Genomic DNA, 20649 nt, shown 5'->3' with positions numbered 1-20649 from the left:
AGAAAAACAAACAAACAAACAAACAAACTCTGTACCAGATAGGGTACAGTAGCCTTTCTGTACCCTATCTAATGTGCCAATTTCCACACTATTCTACCTTAGTTCTACACTGGCTCTGCTCAGTATAATGACAATAAATTGGACTGAATAGAATTTTTAGCAGGGTTAAATCAGTATGTAGAGGATGTGGGTATTTTCTTTTCTGCCATTCTGAATTTCAGAAATCCTGGTTGTGCCACAGAAAGCAGCGAGCGCACCACTGATGGCGGTTGAATGCAGGCTAGGTGTGGCCCATGTGAATCAGATAAATATACAGCATAATTCCCTTCTGAACAAACAATAATGAATGTAATGAGGCAGCTCCCGTTTCCTCACGGAGCAACCTTCGCCGTCGAGCTTTAGGTGATATATAAATCACTTTCTAAATGTACTTCTGAAGCTGTGGAATGAGAGGAAATAAAACCGGTTTGAATCCAAGTGACTGAATGCAGAGTGACGGACATAACTGGACCAAACACAGAGGGAAGTGGACACACAGTGAAGGGGAAATCCTCTCTGTGGGTCTCTCACACAAGTAGCATGTGAATGTGACACTTCGCCGAAGGTAACCGAGCTCATTGCGCAATCCCTAGCCCATCCCGTCTGTTTTAACACACACATACGCACATGCACGCACACACACGCAGATGCAGAAACAGGACAGCAGTGACAAGGTGCAGAGCAGAGACAAAGCGATGGAGCTGCTGATAACACTGGAGCCAGCATTGTCTTTTACAGAGCTCAGACTAGGGTGTGTGTCTGTGTGTGTGTCTGGAGTTGTCACGAAACAGCTCGAGGGAACCTCCCTGGATATCAAAGTGTGAGTGTGTCCTGTATCTGAGAATGCACTTTTCACCTTTTTTTCCCTTCCACAAATCATACAAAGGACAGATTTTAGAAATGGATTATGGGTAGGAAAAACATAGGACCCTAAACCAACACATACTTTCACAACAACAGCTAATAAAGCATAAAGCTTTCTCATTTGGATTTTAGAGAACCTCATTTAAATTAAAGGAGGACTCTTTTATTATTGCATTTTCTTCTTACAGACAAAACCATCAATCCATTTTTCATGGAGTCAATCATCATAGCCAGCATAAAAAAAACCTAACAAGCTGCTATCATACACAGTTGTTTGAGAAATGCATCTGCCTTCAAAAGGTAAAAAAAAATAGAAAGAACAAGAGAACAGGATGTATTGGCATTGCATGCCGTTTACCTATGAGTTTGCGTGTTTGTGTGTTACTTTGGTGCCCCTGTACAGATAGAGTGGATAAGGGAGGAAACCATGCACTTGTTATCTGTTAGCAGAAACCTGGCAGCGCCTCCTGGCTTTTTTTTTTTTCTTTGCTGATCTGAGCCTCTACCACAGCTCAAAGCCTTCAGAAGAATCCTCATCGTGTCTTCATGATGCACGGCGTTTCTGTTGTTCAATGCTGTGCTCTTCAGCTTTCACAGAGGGTTGGCCTGCCTTTGGAGTGTGCTGCATTTTGACCATTTTGCACCGTGGTACTTTGTCGTGTGAGTGTGCTTAGACTCTACTGAACACATCATATAAATATGGTATATATTTTTCTGAACATACCACTATAATTGACCACCCACTCATATTTTTTTTTAAACATAAGTGTGCTTCAGCATCTGAACACAAGCACCCATTCTCAGTATAATGACAATAAATTGAACTGAATAGAGGTCCTCATTACATTTTTCCATTAACTTTTTGCATTTGTGTGTTGTTTGTTTGCCTTTCGAGCTGAGCATCGAAAGGCATTGTTTGCTTAAGTTTGTGGATCACATGACTTTTGGTTTCAACACGCATTTGTTTCTGGAAGTCTGTAGGTTCACCCACACCCACAGTCCATTTTTTCCATAGCTGTCATGTTTCTCTTCCTTTGTTTTTAATCAGCAAAAAAATATAAGTTATTTAAAAGCAATTACCCCAAATTAGTCTTCTATTGACTTCTAATTCTTGAATTCTTGAAATTTTTTCTTTGCATTTTTGTCCAAGTAAGTATCTCTTTTAATACTCAACAGAAGTTCCTTGTTCAAGTTCAAATGCAGACTTCTTATGTGTCATAGGCTAACTTCAGTTTTTTGCAGTGCAGTAATAAATGCAGACACTTTCTCACTGTTTGTCTCAGTTTTTCTCCATGTCATTCTCAGGCACCAATAAGACATTACTTCCTGAGTATGTGTCATGTGCATACATCTCACACACACACACCCATGCAGAGACTCCAGACCTGATTAGTGCACGGTCTTTGTTTGTGGACAAAGGATTTCCTCGTCTGAGACGAGCAGCCGGTGGCAAAGAAACAAGGAGGGAAAGATTAGTTGCTGAATGAGAAAAGAGGTTTGAGGTTGAAGGAGTGGCTGCTGTTGTTGGTGGTGTGGTGTGTATGTGGAGGGGGTTGGGATTGACGTGGGGGAGCCTGATGGTGGAAAACACCCAGAGAAACAGAAGCTACAACACTGCAGGTGTTTCAATTGGCATCATTCAAAAAGAAAGCAAAGAAAATACACAGTGCAAATCTTAATTTTAAGTTGCACACTAGCGTCAATAAAGTAGGAGATATTAAATCAAGGAAGTCACTGACCTTCAAACTCCCTGTCTCCGGTATAGTGATTTAAACATCTTACCACTGCCTTTACAGTCTCTAAGACAATCAGTAAGACCTCCATTAAGTCACTCAGTGTGGAAATGTAAACCAACTGACTGTAAATAGTAGAGATAAGATCATGACACCACAAAGTGGACGTGTAATAAGTCTGTGTAGGTCTGTAGGAAATGAGTGGAGTGAAACAAGCTGACAAGGCGAGTCAGGGGATTTTCCAGCAGTACAAAACAAAGAAATGAGTAACAAACAAGGCGAGACTAAGCATGTAAACAGTTAATGAATGACTTGAGTTGAGAAAGGAACAAGTTATTTAGTGGTTAGCTTGGACAGCTATTACACATATCAGAGACAATATTTGTTAACAAGTGGCAAAATTAGACTCCAGAATTCATCACAGAGATATCATCAGCAGGCTTGGTGTGGTGGTCACGTGACCATAGTGAAGTTCAAAGGTAACACTGCATTTCTGGCCATTGCATTTATGCTTGAAAAAAAAAAAAAAAAGTGACATCAGTTTATGAAGATTATCTTGCTAAACAAAACAAGTATCACAAACCTTCAGTTGCCCCATGGGAATAATTCTATTGACTTTTTAATCAAAGTAAACTGAGCAGTGATAATGTAACACACCCAAAGAAAGATTCTAGGTCTGACCAACCGTCTCTGTCGTGGGCAAAAAGATGACAGTCAATAAAATTCTAAAAGATAATTTATTGACAAAAAATATCAAGAGATAAAAGATAAAACAGTCCAGTGTCCCATTTATGAATCGTATAAAAACACACAGTCCCAAGGCCAGAGCCAGCTATGCCACACGACCAGTTGCACTCCACGTGTTGCCTTTAACAGGGTTAGAAGTTGTCCTTGGAGACCCACCACCCTGCAAGCATATAGCCAGTGGTCACTCCAGCCTCTGCAACTCTGCTACCTTTAGGCTGTGGCATATAATAGGCCCTGGCCTGCACAGAGAGACAAAATGACACCTTCAGTATAAAATTCATAGCGCAAAGCCCATCCATCCCAAACATATCTGATTTCATCACATTACATACCTGCACAGAGAGACAAAATGACACAGCAGTGTTTGTAGTGTGGGCTATAAGTAGACCAGTGTATCAGTGCAATCAAGTACACCTGCCTCTAATTAGTCCAACCCCATTCCAGCCATTGGCTCACCAAAAATGTGACACACACACACAAAACCACTCCCAACCCAGTGCAACTTCACACAATAATATGGAGCTGAATTAACACAGGCACATTAGTCTACCATGTTGCAATAACTTACAGGTTGGCCTGAAAATGAAGTCATCCCTATCTTTACGGCTACTGGTTCTTGTGCTGGTAATGCAATTTGCAACCACAGCCTACACTGTAACAGTGATCAAGGCGTGGAGACGATGGCCCGTGTCGTGCTCTCTGCACAAAACACACAAGTGAGGACACACAATTTGAACTTCATTATCTGCCACAATTTGTCTTCAAAGCTTATTTTCTCTGTATTTATGGTTGATCACTTTAGTTTTCATGCCAGTCAGCAACATTGGAACTACTTTCATCTTCATGGGTTGTGTGTGCCCATAGCTTAGTATCAAAGGCTAGAAATGAGTCGGCACCTGGATACTTTGCGTACATACACATTCACCACTGCAAAGCACAGCCCCCACTGCATATTTTGCCCTCATTTAGGTGATGCTAACGCCATCCTTTATACACTGTTTATATGTTGTTGTGATCAGGACGGACAGTGTAAAAAATATGAAAGCTCTCATATTAAGTTTCAGCATATAAACAGTGTTTTCATGTCAGTTAAAACAGTGTAGCGGCCCAGTTATGTGCCGAGACTGTGCCTAAGTGAGGCAAATGAGTTTATTTTAGAAATGCATCTTCTTCTTGTCATTTTGAATTTGCATCGTGAAATCGACTGAGCTAGCAAAACCGAGCTTTTTGAAAATAACCTGGCCAGCCAGAAAAGACTCGTACATTAACTCATTAAAGTTTTTAAAAACACTTCATTCAGGCTGATCAGAGCAAGTCTGAAAATGACATCACAAAGTCTTGACATACTGCGTTTATATATGTCTGGCCCAAATGAGTGGTTTCAGGCATGTTTGATGTGCTTTATGTGCATGTACGCAGACAAATGAAATGTAAAGGGTGAAAGAAGAAGGGAGAGAGGGGCAATGGCAAAAAAAGGGGGCCAAGGGCAAAAAAAAGGGGGGCAGAGGGAGAAGAATGGGGTGAGCAGCAGGGAAGAGGTAGAGGTACTGAAGAGGGTGAAACCCAGAGAGGAGGAGGAGGGAGCACTGAAAGAGAATAGAATTCATTTGAAGGTGAATAGTAACAGCGTGGCTTCTTTCACAGGGGCTTCTGTCATGCCTAGGGGGCTGCAGGAGGTGGAGGGGTGTGCAGAAGTCTTTGGGCCAAAATGAACACTGGAGCTATTACACACTTCATATGCAGAGACACTGCTGGGGAGCCACAACACAGGCACACCCATGAGCCATATTTGACATAACAGGAAGTGTTATGTACGACTGAAACTCACTAAAGACTAAACGCATACATGCTCCATTTTACTTTAAGCCAAATTTTTTTGCTTACTGCTCATAGAGTGTATTTGAGAGAGGTCCTGTCAGATGAACAGAATCAACTTTTTGGAGTCCCTCCTTGATCACAATACATAAAACACAATCTCCAGACAACAAATGAATCATTATTGTAAGAGGATTTTTAAAACATGAGCATACTATTGTATATTCCACTAAACCGAAAAAAATCATAGTTTTCACTCACACGGTCTTTAGAGCAATGTCGCTACTTTTACAGATTTCATGCTGTTTGATATAAACAACCATGTACTGTATAGCAGAATACAGTACGTATAATCTTGCAAAGTGGGGGACTGTGAACATGCTGGCATGAATCCTTTCACAGAGAACAACAACAATGAAAAAAAAAAAGAAAACCCAAAAACAAAGCAACAAAAACTTTTTTCGAGTATCCAAGACTGGAATCGAATGGAAAAATACTGAGTCATCTGCTGTCCAGTCACTCAGCTTGTTTCTCTTGTTGATTGATAAACTCCTCCTTCACAGTGATTCTATCTTATTACTCTCTGAGGTGTCAGGAGGACAGGAAGCAACAGAGATAAACACACTATCACAACACAACTATATTTAAACAGGAAACAAGAAAATCACACTGTCTTTTTTAAGTGCACTGAGCTCTTTAAAGGATTATCATATCTAATTAAATGTTCAGTAAATAGTTCCCCTGTTTGTCATGAGCCATAGTGTCATGCATATAAACTGATAACACTTTTAGCCTTAATTATCAAAGATGCACTTCAGTTACTGCTGGGATATTCACCCATGTTAATTACGTTTCCACTGACTTGTCCAGAGCCTCACTAAATCATACATTCATGCCAACAATAAGAAATTAAATATTTGTGTTGTTCATTTTCGCCACATAAGTGTATCCAGATTTATTTCCAAATCAGTCTTCAAATGAATCCATCAATGCCTTATAAGATGTAATACTGCATATTTGTGCATGTTTGTGTTTTCCTGCTGGGTCCTTTAATAATATCGCTGTAGCATGGCTTCCGCTCGAGGCTTCAGCTCCTCTTATATGATAAAAGTGTCAAGTTGCTGTTACAGTGTGATGTTAATTGGACCCCACTGAGCCTGGACAGGTCATGCAAATTAACAGGTAGTCTATTAAAAGCCTTTGTGTGTGCGATCTGCGACCCTCGTGGCTTCACATAACCCTGAAACAGTGAGTCTGTCAGCGCTGAAAGAGGGTTAAGACAGTCAAATGATCCGTCTGATTAAAGTGAAATGGTCCAACATTTCAGTCTATGCCACTGGCTAGGCTTCATGCACTTTGGATTATGGGAAACAAACAGATACTAAAATGTAGTATTATTGGGACAATGTATGATTCAGAAGAAAAAACAAAGACAATACCACCAGGGGTTACATAAGATAACGTGACATCTTCGGAACATGCAGCAGTTTCACAGGACTGTCGGGCTAGTTAGTGCGAGACAGAAAAAAGAGACGGTGACATTGAACCAGCATCACCCACACAAACAAACCTCTTCATTCCAGTGAAGGCTGCACAGACAGAAATAGCTCCAGTGCCGTTGTGTGCTCACAATATCGCAGAGAAACATTTTTTTTTCATCTGAGGTGATTTCAGCGGCCTTCCATCAAGTGGGCAGAAAAAAAACGTGAATTGCAGAAGGCCACTTTTTTGTTGTCACATAGCAACTGGCTGCTGCTTTATTCTACCGAGAATATATATTTGTAGCAGAAATTTATGGAGCTTGAGTTTTTCGAGTTTGACATTTATTTTTTATGGAAAAAGAAATAATAATTTCCTTCCATGAGAGCGCACCACTGTATTTAATCCTAAATTCATGCCCACAGAAACCAGTGGAAACAATCTAAGTGATCACACAGGGTGGGGTAGTTAGCATTGAAAGACAAGACTTTTTTCTTTTTAGAAAAACAAACAAAGGTTACAGGTCATATCTCTCAACAGGGCGCTGATCCTCTGTCAGATGTGCCAGACCTCACTGGATGCAGATCAGCTGTGTTTCCGGAGTGAGGAAGAAAATGAAATTGCACCAAAGGCGTTCTGCCTGTAAAGCCCACATTGAGCATGGTTTTACTGTCGCGCTATTACAGTGTAATATGTTTTTTGAAAAAAAAAATATATGGTTCTTATTATACTTATTATATTATGATGGTTAATGGTAAGACTTTCAATATAGTGCATGCATTAGAGCGGTTCAAACAGCTCTAAGTGAATTAAAACTTCCAGCATGTTGAAAAACGCACACCGCATTGTTGCAGACTTGCGTTGTAGCCTAATTATCGCGACGCTCTTTATTTGAAACTCGTGTGTGTGTGTAACTGTGAGCTGAGGCCGCTCCCGCCCTCTCCGTCTTCCTTCCTTCCCCCTGCAGTTCTTGTGTTTGTTTGCACACACTTGATCCGGAGCGGAAATTCCTCTCCGTTTTTGTGAATGACAAACTCATTAACGATTCATCAACACAGGCCGCTCTATCCGGCCCCCGTTTCTAAGGCGACCGCTGCTGCCGCGCTTCTGATTGGTCGCCCCACAAAACGTATCCAATGGAACGCCTCCTGTTTGTAGCCATTCAGCAGCCTGGCGCCGCAGAGAGCGCAGAGAGTCAGAACCTGCAGAGAAACGATCTACAGCACAGACAGGCTGCAACAGCAGGCAGAGACGGGTGCATACCCCGCATGCTTCACAGCAACAAATCCGCCTTTCTGCTCTGGATCTCCATAAAAATATTAGATACACAGCCTGTATACGCACAGAGAGAAAGAGAGGTGGAAGAGCAGCCGTGGAGTTATATAAGAAGAGAGGAAGCTTCAGCCTCGTCGCAGGGCCGGTATGACTCATTGATAAATAACTCAGGCTCTCTCCAACCAGATGCATGAATGAGGAACAGTGTGGGCAACCTACTCTCGGGAGATCTCTGAAGGGAACAGGAATTCCTACGTCCCGCAACACACTGGATCCAAAAGAACGTTTGGAGTGAGTCTTGACAAGCGTGACGGTTTTTATTTTGACTCGTTATTTAGTTTTTTAAGCCGTTGTTCTCAGAGTTGTGTTGCCGAGGGCCCTCTCAGCAGCAGATCAGACTGAAAACGAAATTCCAGACAGATATTTGTGCCTGCTGCTGAAGCCGAGAAGCTCCCCGCTTTTCCTCGACACCTTTTTCCCCCCTTTTTTAACTCCTGCTTATAAATGCTTGACAAGCTCAAGCCCGTCGTCCAGCTTGACTCGGTTATGGCGATCAGCAAGACGGTGGGCTGGCTCCGAGAGCAGCTGGAGACGCGCAGGGACGGCCTGCTTGTGATGGACTGTCGGGCTCAGGAGCTCTACGAGTCGTCTCACGTCGAGACTGCCATCAACGTGGCCATACCCAGCCTCATGCTTCGCCGGCTTAAGAAAGGCAATCTGCCCGTGCGCTCTCTGCTCTCCAACGGAGAGGATCGAGACAGGTTTGTGCGGAGGTGCAAGACGGACGCCATCCTGCTGTACGACGAGTACAGCCGAGAGTGGAACGAGAACGTGGACGGGGGCTCCGTGTTGGGTTTACTGCTGAGGAAAATGAAGGACGAGGGCTATAAGGCATATTATCTGGAGGGTGAGTGGAATTCATTCACATTTTCGGGCACGGCGGCTGCCGCTGTTCATTCACAGGCTAGATTTTCGCGCAGACGTAGATTTCTGGCGTTTTGATTAAAGAAATATATAGTCATCACTCTAAGGTTAGGTTACACTTGACTCCTCGCACGTCAGTAATTACTGAAGAGGGTCTTAATTTACTTCGAAGAGACGCGTAACCAGATTTTATGTGTATTAAGCTTCTTTTTTTCTTTCTCAGAAAATAATCATTTGCCGTCTGCAGTGTGCAACTTATGCCTGCTGTGTGGCAGGCAGAAACGGTGTGTTCATTGCATCTGTTTTATATATTTCCAGGTGGCTTCAGTAAATTCCAGGCCGAGTGTCCGGCTCTGTGCGAAACCAACCTGGATGGCTCGTCCCACAGCAGTTCCCCTACTGCCCAGGTGCTGGGCCTCGGTGGGCTGCGCATCAGCTCTGACTCCTCGGACATCGAGTCTGATATCGACCGGGATCCGAGCAGCGCCACAGACTCGGACGGCAGCCCGTTATCCAACCCGCATCCCTCCTTCCCTGTAGAGATCTTGCCGCACCTTTACCTGGGCTGTGCCAAGGACTCCACTAACCTTGATGTGCTGGAGGAGTACGGGATCAAGTATATCCTCAACGTGACTCCCAATCTCCCCAACCTCTTTGAGAACGCAGGAGAGTTTAAGTACAAGCAGATCCCAATCTCGGATCACTGGAGCCAGAATCTCTCTCAGTTCTTTCCCGAAGCCATCAGCTTTATTGGTAAGTAATCCCGCAGAACTGGAAACGCTCTGCAGATTAAATCTTGTTGGTTAGGTTGTGTACATGCTTATTCATTTTTTAGTACTGCTTATAATTATTTAAACTCCAAAATTAGCTTTTGAGTTTGTGAGACCATAAATAGTAATACTGCGTCAGTCTGCAAAATATAGAACAGAGAGAAAAAAAAACCATCAAGTCCTCACAATTTTGAAGAAGGATTCAACTCAAAAGTTGGGTGTTTGATTAGTATTGTTCTTGTTCCCTACTTTATGACACGCATGCAGGCAGAGTAAAGGGGCAAAAACAGATAGCTGGGGGCATAAACGTATTAAATGTGATATATATTATCACTGGCAGGAAGTTCTTAGGTTGTTATTGTGCAATTGAGATTAGATGAAGTGTCCCTGGCTGTGGTCTTATCAGTCAATCAGACAGGGACACACAGAGCAGGCAGATTAAGGCATTGTGTAGAGGCAGAGGAACACAAGTCTGCCTCCAATGGTGCACAGGCAAAATGCACTTGGTTTGACTTCAGTGGAAGACATTCTGGCCCTATCTCTTGTCCCAGGGCTTGTGAAATTGCAGCACAAAGGGCGATGTTGAAACTGGAGAAAGGGGAGAGTGAGCGAGGGGAGGGCGGTAATTCAAGCGCAACAGGAAGGAAGTGGCATTGAAAGTAATCTAGGACATGGCATTGCCCCCCCTCCCCTCCTCCTCCCGCCACATTACAAAAGGAGCCATTTACGGCCTGATGACATCCTGTTCGCCTTGACAGGGTGCCCTCATGACTCCTACATTTACACGCCCAAATGGCACCATTGTCAGAGTAACCCTAGCAAGCGGAAGAATGGTTTAATAGACCGTAATAGTCAATTTCCCAGCCGGCTACTCTAGGCCAAAAGAAACCAAAGAATGTGAGCTCTGTTTATGTGCAATACTGTCATAGCCCCTGTTTAATTACTGACATGGCTGGGAGATAGGATAATAAGTTCCTGGACCTGCTTCAATTTCCAACAAAGCGTGACTTTAAAATCACAAAGATTTGATTATTGATTAGTTGCCTAAAAGAAGCATAAACAATGAGAGCTTCTCTGCTTTGTGCTTTTCAGATGTCAGGAATGTTTTTTCTTCTGATCAGTATCCATGCAGACTAAATCTTTGGTCTTTGGACTGTGAGAGTAACAAAACAACAAACTGGGATATCTACTCTTTCCTAGTTATCTGGAATGATGAAAAGCTCTAAAGATGTTGTTTATTTATGATACAAAATTTCCACCCCTTTCTTTTCTTCCACCAGATGAAGCTCGGGGACAGAAATGCGGCGTCCTGGTCCATTGCCTTGCAGGCATTAGCCGCTCTGTCACAGTGACGGTGGCCTATTTGATGCAGAAGCTCAACCTGTCCATGAACGATGCTTACGACATTGTCAAGATGAAAAAATCCAACATCTCACCCAATTTCAACTTCATGGGTCAGCTTTTGGACTTTGAGCGCACACTGGGTCTGAAGAGTCCATGTGATAACCGCATGGCACCACCAAGCCAGCAGCTCTACTTCACCACCCCGACCAACCACAACGTCTTCCAGCTGGACCCCCTGGAGTCCACGTGAGGTCTGCTGTCACCACTCCTCTTCTCATTGGGGGTTTTGTGGGCCTCCTATTGGAAAAGCTGCAAAATGTTTTCTCTTTTTTCCGTCGTCTGCTGTGCGACATTATTGATACAGCTGGTCTGAGGCGACAGCTGCTGAGTGTGGTTACTGAAGGGCCATAGCTGTCTGACCGAAGCGCAGCTGCTGTTGACTAAATGAGGAGAGACAGTACAAGAGACAGGAAGCGAATCATTTAAAGTGTGCAGATACTTACTACAATCAGATTTTGCTGTAAGACTCTGGTCTTTTTTTTCGTATTTTTTCAGTGTGTCTAAGGAAGCCTAAAGTGATTGATTGGACAGCTGTATGTTATGCTTCAAAGTTCAAAGGCTGGTGTGCCAAAGAGACCTGATTGTTCAAAGTGGACAGATAAATGAAATCCTTTTGTATATTTGTTTTGGGGTCTATTACTAGTTCCTCCATGACATCAGGGTGCATTGTCTCCTTCATCTTCTGTGAAGACTTGCCTGCATGGGGCTCAACTACCCTGGCTTTAGAAGGCACACAATATAATGGACTTTATTTTACATTTGTGGAGTCTTTTCAAACATTTATACGGTGTGTATATATCTTAATATAAAAGACAATACGGTAAAAGCCTTGCTCTAGTAGTATATACCCTTTGGCACAAGTGGGTACTGAAGATTTGCTTTGTTTCATATTCTACTTTTATGTAAGCATACAAACTGCGTATTGATCAATATGTTTGAGTTGATTATGCCAAAAATCAAGTAGGCTTTCCAAGAATTGTGTACATGTGTAATATATTCAATAAGCGCTTTGTGGCTGGCCTTTTCTTTTTGCACCTGTCCTCCCACAAATCAAAGTCACCTTGGCCATTTGCCTTACTTTTGAGCTTGGAAGATTTCTTTCCCCTTTTTTTTGCACATTAACCTTCAGAGAAATGTACTTTTTTTGGTTACAGTATCCCAGATAGATTTGTTTTGTTTTCTTACAAAAAACCCCAACCAAACCTAGAACGATTATCACTGAAGTTTATAAATTGGGCTCCATGCTTAAGAACTCAAGCAGTTCAAATGGCCAAAGGTGGAATTTACTGGATGTCTCTGAAGGTTAATTTAAGAAATCATGATCTGTGGGTTAAATATTTCCGATGTGTGGAAAAAGCAGGGAGCTGTGTTTGCTTCGCTTCTTCAGGGAAAATTCTGTGAAATGCAGTTTTCACTTGACAAGACGAGACAAAATTAAATCCAGAACTTCGGAGAGTTGCCCCCACACCCCCCGTAGAGGAAACCACTATGTTGCCCTCTACTCACTCCTTCCAAACTCCTCTCTTACGAATGTAAAGGAAATATAAGTTATTAATAAATTGCTATTTTGTCTACACGTTCCGCTTCTTCTGCTTGTTTTTCCATTGACACATTCGTTGGTGTTTTGTCTCCACTTACAGTAACACATTTATGTAAGTGTCTCCTCACCTGCAGTACAGTTGAGTGTTAACCAGCTGGCCAAGTCACGACAAAAAAGAGTCGCAATGAATCACGAGGCTGTTCACAGAGTTCTTGTTTTCCATTAACTACAGCACTTGGAACATTTCCCACTTTACTTTCCAGTACAGAGTTAGCATGTCCTGTTACATGATGCTTGTGTAAGATAGCACTGTGCACACTCTGTTCTGCTGTGACAATAAGAAACTACAATAAGCTACCCAGCAGGTGCAAAGTGATTCCAGTCCTGCTGTAACTAGCCCAGCTGGTTTTACCAGGTGCTAGTCTACCATGAGGTCTTTGGGTTCAAAACAAACATTCCCTTGGTTAACTTGTGAAGGCAGCTCCTCAGCACTCAACCATCAAGGGAAGCATAAAGTACAGAGATAAAGTATGATTTGATAGGAAGAGCAGTGGCGTTTACTCCCTGAGAACTGGAGACTCAGGAGATAATCTCGACGGTGTAGCTTAGGTGTCGTGTTCTCAAGCGAGCAGCAACTTGTTTCACAGTTTGAAGAGACTATTCCCACATCAACACCAGCTGCTGTGTGTGTGTGGACTATGTGGAAATGAGCAAGCCAAGCAGTACCACAAGGTTTGATCGTGACAGAGCTAGGATTGTTAACAATAAAGGATATGGAAACAGTGACTTGTATGCAGCATTTTTGTCAACTAAGTTCTTGATGTGCATGTATGACACAGTGTAAAAGCCCACACACGAAAGATTCCACTGTGTAAGTAGACACAATCCTTACCTAACTCTTACTGCTAAGAGTTGGTCAAAATAAAGATGTAAGCAATGCAAAACGTATTAGCAACCAGCTACAATTTTACATAACTACAATAAAACACAGCATGCAATATATAATCCATATCAAAAGTAAACAATGAAAAACATGAATTGTAAGTATTTTCTTTTACTATAGAATAAGCAAATAAGCATACATAAAACATAGATCTTAACAGAAGACAGCATACAATAGAGAAAGAGAATTATCTTAAAAAAGCAATTAACAGATTTTATTATCAATAATATGTATTGTGTAAAGATGAACAAAATAAATTGTAAGGCATCTCTCTTTTTTATGTTTTATTTCCTTTTTTTAAATTGGAAATTCAACCCAGCGCGTAGCTGTACAAAGTGTGTGAATCACTGGCTATGTAATAAAGAGTGAGACCTCCACATTCATGTCCTGACGCAAGTGATTTATAAAAAGACTCATATTTCAAGAGGTGCCAGCTCTCTCTGCTTTTCCCACTTTCCATTTCAGGGAATCTTTTTCTTTTGTTGGGTAGCCACTTATAATCATAACAATAATGATGAGATACCACTGATCGAACTATGGCAGCAAAGCCTGCACACTAATGAGAAACACTGGTTCAAAGTCAATATATTATGTTTTTCCTTTTTAGTTCTAAATTTGTCGTGTTGCCCATAAAAAGTGGGTGTCCACGTGTAGTTGTACTGCATTTTGTTGCCTTGTACTTGTGACATGTGTAATAACAATAAAGTTGAATTCTATTCTATTCTAAGATAGGACTCTATATTCTATATGCATATAGAGATTTCTTTTTTCACAGAGAGTCATAGTGACTTCACGATAAATAGGCAAATCTCCCTGAGGTGTCATGCTTATTATTAGCAGGGTCACCATTCATCCATTTAGTTTCCTATGACTCTGCTGGTGCATTGAATGCAAAAGTCACCCATTTGTCACATGATGAAAGCAGAGGTACTTCAGACTATCCATACACATATGCTTAGTCTTATCCTACCATCTAAATTGTAGTAGGAAGGTCATGGGAACGTTGAGTGAACATGCATACTCCACATTAAAAGGGAGAATAAGATTGTGTTTCATAGTTGTCTGTACCAAAATCACTGGACTACAAGAAGGCCTATGACTCAGTGCCCCACACTGGAATTCCTAGAATTGTACAAGATCTACAGACCCCTAAGAACCTTTATCATGAACTTAATGGGTATTTGGTAAACAACACTAGAGGCCAACTATAAGCTCATAGCACAAGTCGCCATCAAGTGTGGGATCTACCAAGAAGATGCGCTGCCCCCACTGCTGTTTTACACAGGCCTGAACCCCCTCAGTGAGATCATTAACAAGACTGGCTACTGATACTGACAATGGAATGACGTAATCATCAGCCACCTCCTCTACATGGATGACATCAAGCTGTATGGCAAGAGTGAACGAGACACTGATCAACACCCCAAGGATATACAGCAACAATATCTGAATGTCACTGGGACTGGAGAAGTGTAGTAGGGTGGTAACGAAGCGAGGGAAGGTAGTCAGAACTGAGGGGACCACACTACCGAAATGCAACATTGCAGACATTGAGGACAGGTACAAGTACCTGGGAATCCCACAGGTCAATGGGAACCACAAGAGGCTGCTTAAAGCTGCAGCCACCAAGGAAAGTCCTGAGGAGCAGTTGAACAGGAAGGACAAGATCTGGGCTATCAAAACCTATGCCCTGCTGGTGATCTGGTACCCTGCTGGGATAATAAGCTGGCAGAAGGAGGAGATAGAAGCCACTGACATAAAAACAAGAAAGCTCTTAACCATGCATGGAGGGTTGGTACCACAGTCCAGGATGAAACAACGAACATCCATGAGTAAATCAGGAAGATGTTCACAACCGACCGCATGTTTACTGAATACTTCAGGCAGCAGAAGCCCAAGAAATAGAGGAGGAACCATAATGGAAGGACAGGCCCCTGCATTGTATGTACCACCAGCAGATAAACGAAGTGGATGACATCCAGAAATCCTACCAGTGGCTGGACAAAGCTGGAATGAAAGACAGCACAGAGGCCCTAATCATGGCAGCACAGGAACAACTTTTGAGCACAAGATCCAGAGAGGCTGGCAAGACCCCAGGTGCAGGCTGTTTAAAGATGCGCCTTAGATAATCCAGCACATAACAGCAGGGTGCAAGATACTAGCAGGCAGGGCATACATGGAACGCCATAAGCAAGTGGAAGGCCAGAAACATCTGTGCGGAGTATGGCTTGGAAGTCCCGAGGTCAAAATGATAGACACCCCAGGATGGTTGAGAATAACCAAGCTAAGATTATATGGGACTTCCAGATACAGACGGACAAACTGGTGATGGTTAATCAACCCAACATTAATGAAAACATTCTTGACAAATGCTTTCTCTTTCGTCTGTCTTGCGCCGGTCCAAGAATTTCACCTCTAGCGGCAGAATACGAATGCCCCCGGGCGTCCCTCTTAATCACGGCCCCAGTTCAGACAGAAAACCCACAAAATAGAACCGGAGTACTATTCCATTATTCGTAGTTGCGGTATTCAGGCGACCGGGCCTGCTTTGAAAACTCTAATTTTTTCAAAGTAAACACTTCGGAACCCGCGGGACACTCCGCTAAGAGCATCAAGGGGGCGCCGAGCAATGGCGTGTCCAGCGGGGTGGCCTGGGGGGGCACAGGCCACCCCCCCAACCAGACTGGCCACCCCAGGTGCCACCCCAAAGGCAAAACAATAAAATTCAATCAAATATCAAATGTCCGATTATGTTTTCACGGTGACGCTCAGATATCCGAGTGTAAGTGAATGCAGCATCGGCTTCTGCGCTATGTGCATCAGGTTAGCAAAGGTAGGAGAGCAAAGCACGAAAGACGGCACTGCAGGAAACAATTTTTCGGTGAAAGAAAATGAGGACAGAATAAATGTCCCGGTAAGTAATATTAAGTTTGTTGAGTTTAGTAAACTAAGGTGAAATTAGAATACCAAGGAAAAAAAATAACTCTTAAAGAATTATTGCAGCCGTGGAATATTTCAGACAGTATGCTACTGAGGGGAGCTAACATAAGAGTTATGAGTTATAAGATGTAATCTAAGTCGTAACATTGCTGTATGGAGCTGCAGATTTGGTTGCAGGTTAACATAGCTGGACTGGCCATCGGGCTTATTTGACTTATTTTTTATTTTTTTTGTAATGGCATGAACAATGAGAGGTGGTGGATTGGCCAGATGCAGGTCGATGTGTAGAAATAACTCCGTTGTTTGGTGGTGGCTATGGCGGGGCTTCCACAGAGGCCAGCAGGTGGATGAGGGAAGGGGAGGCAGGAGGAGAGCCCCGAGGCGGCCACCAGTCCGAGTGTCAGGTGAACTGAACTTCAGGTAAGAAGTTATGACCTGCAGTCTATCTGGGTCAGATATGAACTAAGTTTAGGTGGAGTTTATTTTCGTTGTGCTGACTTTTTACCGTCAGTTGCAATAACTCATACTGCGTTCTAGCCAGCTTGACAGAGTTTTTATACAGCTGGGTGGGTGCTATGATGTTACTGATAGTGAACTTTATTTTATTCATAAGGTTAGTTAGTAGAGTTGCCAACGGCTCCTTAAAAATGGAATGGTCCCTCATTCAGAGAAAATATTACACGTTTCGTATTGAGCTGAGAAGAGATGCAGTTTGTCCCGAACTTTAGCTAGAATGCAAAAAGACACAAAGCTGGAGTTATTCTGTCTTTACGCTGCACAGCTGCCTCTTCTTCTCTCATTCTCTCCCCCTGCCTCTCCTGTTGCTACTTCAATCATGAAACTGATCAATGATCAGCTGATCGGCTTTTCTCTCTTGTTTATTTATCGCCCACTTTGCACCAGAAACAGGAAACCAGCAGATGTTGCGCTAAACAACAGCAGCACGTTTAAGCTTGATCAGCTGTTGTTAGAATGTATTTAATATTAATTTCTAGTATCAGCTGATGTTTGCTGGAGCCACAGCTGTAAAGCTGCTGGTCATTATGTCGGTTTGGATATGTGGTGAGAGGGAAACATGAAGATGAAACCAGGAGATGTCCTTACTGAATCATCAGAGCTGAACAGGTGATGGAGAAACAGGTTTACCTTTTAGGTCACATGAATGAGTTGAAGGGAAGTTTTGAACTGTTTCTGAGAGGCAAATAACACCAGGATCCTTTTTTATGTAGCTGACAGCTGGTAACTGTGCAGGGGCGGGTCTAGCAAAGTTTTGCCAGGGGGCAGGTAGGGCATTAACAGGGAAAGGCACAAAGAAATACTTTTCTTTCTTATTCTCATTTAAAATACCTAGTTTTTATTAAATAATTATCTAAATCTTACAACCAAAGTTTTTATCTGACGTAAAATGTATAGAAATCATACATATACCAACAAGACAGTGTACATCACTGTCACAACAGCGTTTGTTTTCAGTCAAAGTCTTTATGGCTTTACTACCTGGTGGGTCGGCCTGTAGTGAAAATGCCCAATTTTTTTGTCCCAGTCCAGCCCTGCAGGTTAATACTGGCAGTGTCACCATGCCAGCTGACTGTATTTCATCATCAGCCAGTGTTGTTCTTTATCAATATTACCAAAGTTTACCATAAGGCAGCATAGAAAGTATTTACTTGCTTTCAGGTTTTATTCAAATGTTAGTCTTTTCAGTTGTTTCCCCACTTTTTTCCTGTTTCAAAATCAAACACCAGTTTGTGAGAAGATTATCTTCTTTTTTTAACAGGCAGATAAAGTTTTACATTGGAACTGGCTAATTTGTCAATTGTATGTTACAAATGTTCGTATTTTAATATTCAAAAATGTTTTTGTCCAAAACATATGTGCACTATATGTCAGTAAAAATACTATGCAAATATTGCTGTCCTTGAATGCTGAGTAAACACTGACAAAGCACTGATTGTATCTCTTGTACTTTATCAACGCAGTATCTAAAAACTTTGCACTGTAGTGGTTAAAATCTCATTCTAATAAGAGTTAAAAGTGCATTTGGTTATTAGGTTTATAGGATTATTGAATTATGGTTAACGGTTGGTAGAAATTTTTTTTAAACATTATCTGCCAATTACATCTGCCACCCTTCTCCAAATCTGTGCCCCTACCTGGCCCCCCCAACAAAAATTTTCTAGACACGCCACTGGCGCCGAGAGGCAGGGACTGGGACAGACGGTAGCTCGCCTCGCCAGGAGTGGACAAGCAGAGGAAGACGGCCGTAGTGATAGACATAGTTCTCCAAAAGTTGATTCTGTTCATCTGGACGTAGCGTTTTCAGTGGGAGAAACGTTTCTTCCACTGAAAGACGATAGACATAGTTATACCGAATGACACCAACATTACTCTACCATGCTTACTATTCTTATATTTATTGTTAGTCTTTTGCACTGAATGGATCTGGAGCCTTGTCATTTCGTCTCTCTATATACTGTACTGTATATAGCAGAGATGACAATAAAGTTTACTTTGACTTTGAACATGCCTAGAGCAGAGATCCCATGACTTGAAACCATACAGCAATGCAGTTAGGACTACTGTTCTGAATACTGCGCATTTTGTCTCCATACTCAAACCTAGTTTTGGATACCTCGACATCAAGATACCTTGCAATTGATCTTTGTTTCAGGCATGTTTGCTGTTGATCCCTTTGTAGATTGAAACATCACTTCAGTCTTTTGGTGCTTATTGTAAGTCCAAAAGTGCTTAGTGGTCACAGACAGGGGATCTGTCAGTCTTTGAAGGTCATCCACCGCATGGGTGACAACAGCACAATCATCACAATAAAGAACATCACAAATAAGTGATTTCATCACTTTTGTCTTTGCTTTTAGTCACTCAGTATTAAATATCCTCCATGTGTCCTGTATATGATCTGGATGCCTCGATCTGTCTTTGAAGAATCACACTAAAAAGGAATCTGAAGAGTGTTGGAGCAAGAACACATCCTTTCTCTTGAAAACCCTTAGTGAGAATGTAGATGTGAGAATGTAGATATTAATATCTTTCGATCTTCAGGTAAACAGCTGTCTTCTCAGCACATACAAAGGAATTCAGTAAACATCTGTACCAGTGGCTGACCACCTGCTTTAAAAATTTATGATGGAATTGCTTCTGTCACCTCATCTTTCATGGGTGATTTGTCAGGTTTCGGGGTGTGGGCTGCACTTCCCTGTTGTGGCCTATATACCTCAGGCTGGAGTAGAAGAGCTTGACATTATTTGAGGAGGATGCTTTCTTGCCTTGGGGCATTTTTTTTGTATTCACCTGGAGATTTACCTTGGATCTGAGGAGAAGATAGTCTGTTGAGGATTCAGACCTCTCTTGCTCTAGTGATATGAAAGTCAAAGAATCATGTTGTCTGCAGGTGAAGTCTAATTTTTGCCAGTGCTTTGACTTTGGGTGCGTCCCGGTGGTTTTGTAAGTGTCTCTCACTTGAAGGAATGTATTTGCAATTGAGAGATTGTGTCGGGAGCATAATGAAAGCAGAAGTTCGCCATTTGAGTTCTCATTACGGATACCATGCTGAGCAATATGATGTACAATATGATTGTATGATTTAAATACAACACCTGCCTTCCTTTCAGCTTTGTGACCTGACCAGTATTAGTATATCCTGATCCAACCTCTTTTAATGAACCCTTGTCTAAAAATCTTGTCCTGCTTTGGAGCTCTCTGTTATCAAGGCACTTCTTCTTTGTGGGGCATTGGCCTCTTTGCAATCTAGGAGAGTTTGCATAATCCAAGAAGCAACAAAAAAAAAAAGAGGTTATAAATATACAAGTAAACTTCCTGAATTCAACTATAGTGGTATTATCAGCAAACATGTATTTGAAGTATTAAAACTTACTGTCACGGTTCTGGGTCCGTTGGACCCAGTATTTTGAGTTCATTATGTTTTGGTACTTTTGCATCATGGATTTTCCTTTATGTTTCTCTGGTACTTGGTGTTTCAGTTATCTTGGTGTTTTTCTATATTATGATTTATGATCTGATACTGTTGTGATTATGATTATCATTTAGTAGCCTTTGGTCAGTGTCAAATCTGTCTCTGTCTAGTCTGTGTCTTAGTAAAGTGTGTTTTGTTTCCTGTTTTACTTTGAAGGTTCTTGTTCCTGTCTGATGTTAGTATGT

General features: G+C 42.1%; 1 protein-coding gene across 1 annotated transcript; it reads left to right on the top strand.

Annotated features, from left to right (window-relative positions):
• Positions 1-7827: 7827 nt before the first annotated feature.
• Positions 7828-12626, top strand: dusp6 (dual specificity phosphatase 6). The gene is made up of 3 exons (XM_085462645.1): positions 7828-8859; positions 9195-9629; positions 10927-12626. The coding sequence occupies exons 1-3, from the start codon at positions 8457-8459 to the stop codon at positions 11238-11240; spliced, it is 1152 nt and encodes a 383-aa protein (XP_085318771.1). The 5' UTR covers positions 7828-8456; the 3' UTR covers positions 11241-12626.
• The last annotated feature ends 8023 nt before the right edge of the window (positions 12627-20649 follow it).

This window comes from Copadichromis virginalis, linkage group LG7 (genome assembly GCF_057382275.1).
Source record: "Copadichromis virginalis isolate Kocher_CV1m ecotype Utaka linkage group LG7, C_Virginalis_male_GT1.1, whole genome shotgun sequence".
Classification (NCBI taxonomy): Eukaryota; Metazoa; Chordata; class Actinopteri; order Cichliformes; family Cichlidae; genus Copadichromis; species Copadichromis virginalis.
Note: the sequence above shows the minus strand (reverse complement) of the source record. Positions and strands in the feature narration are given on the sequence as shown.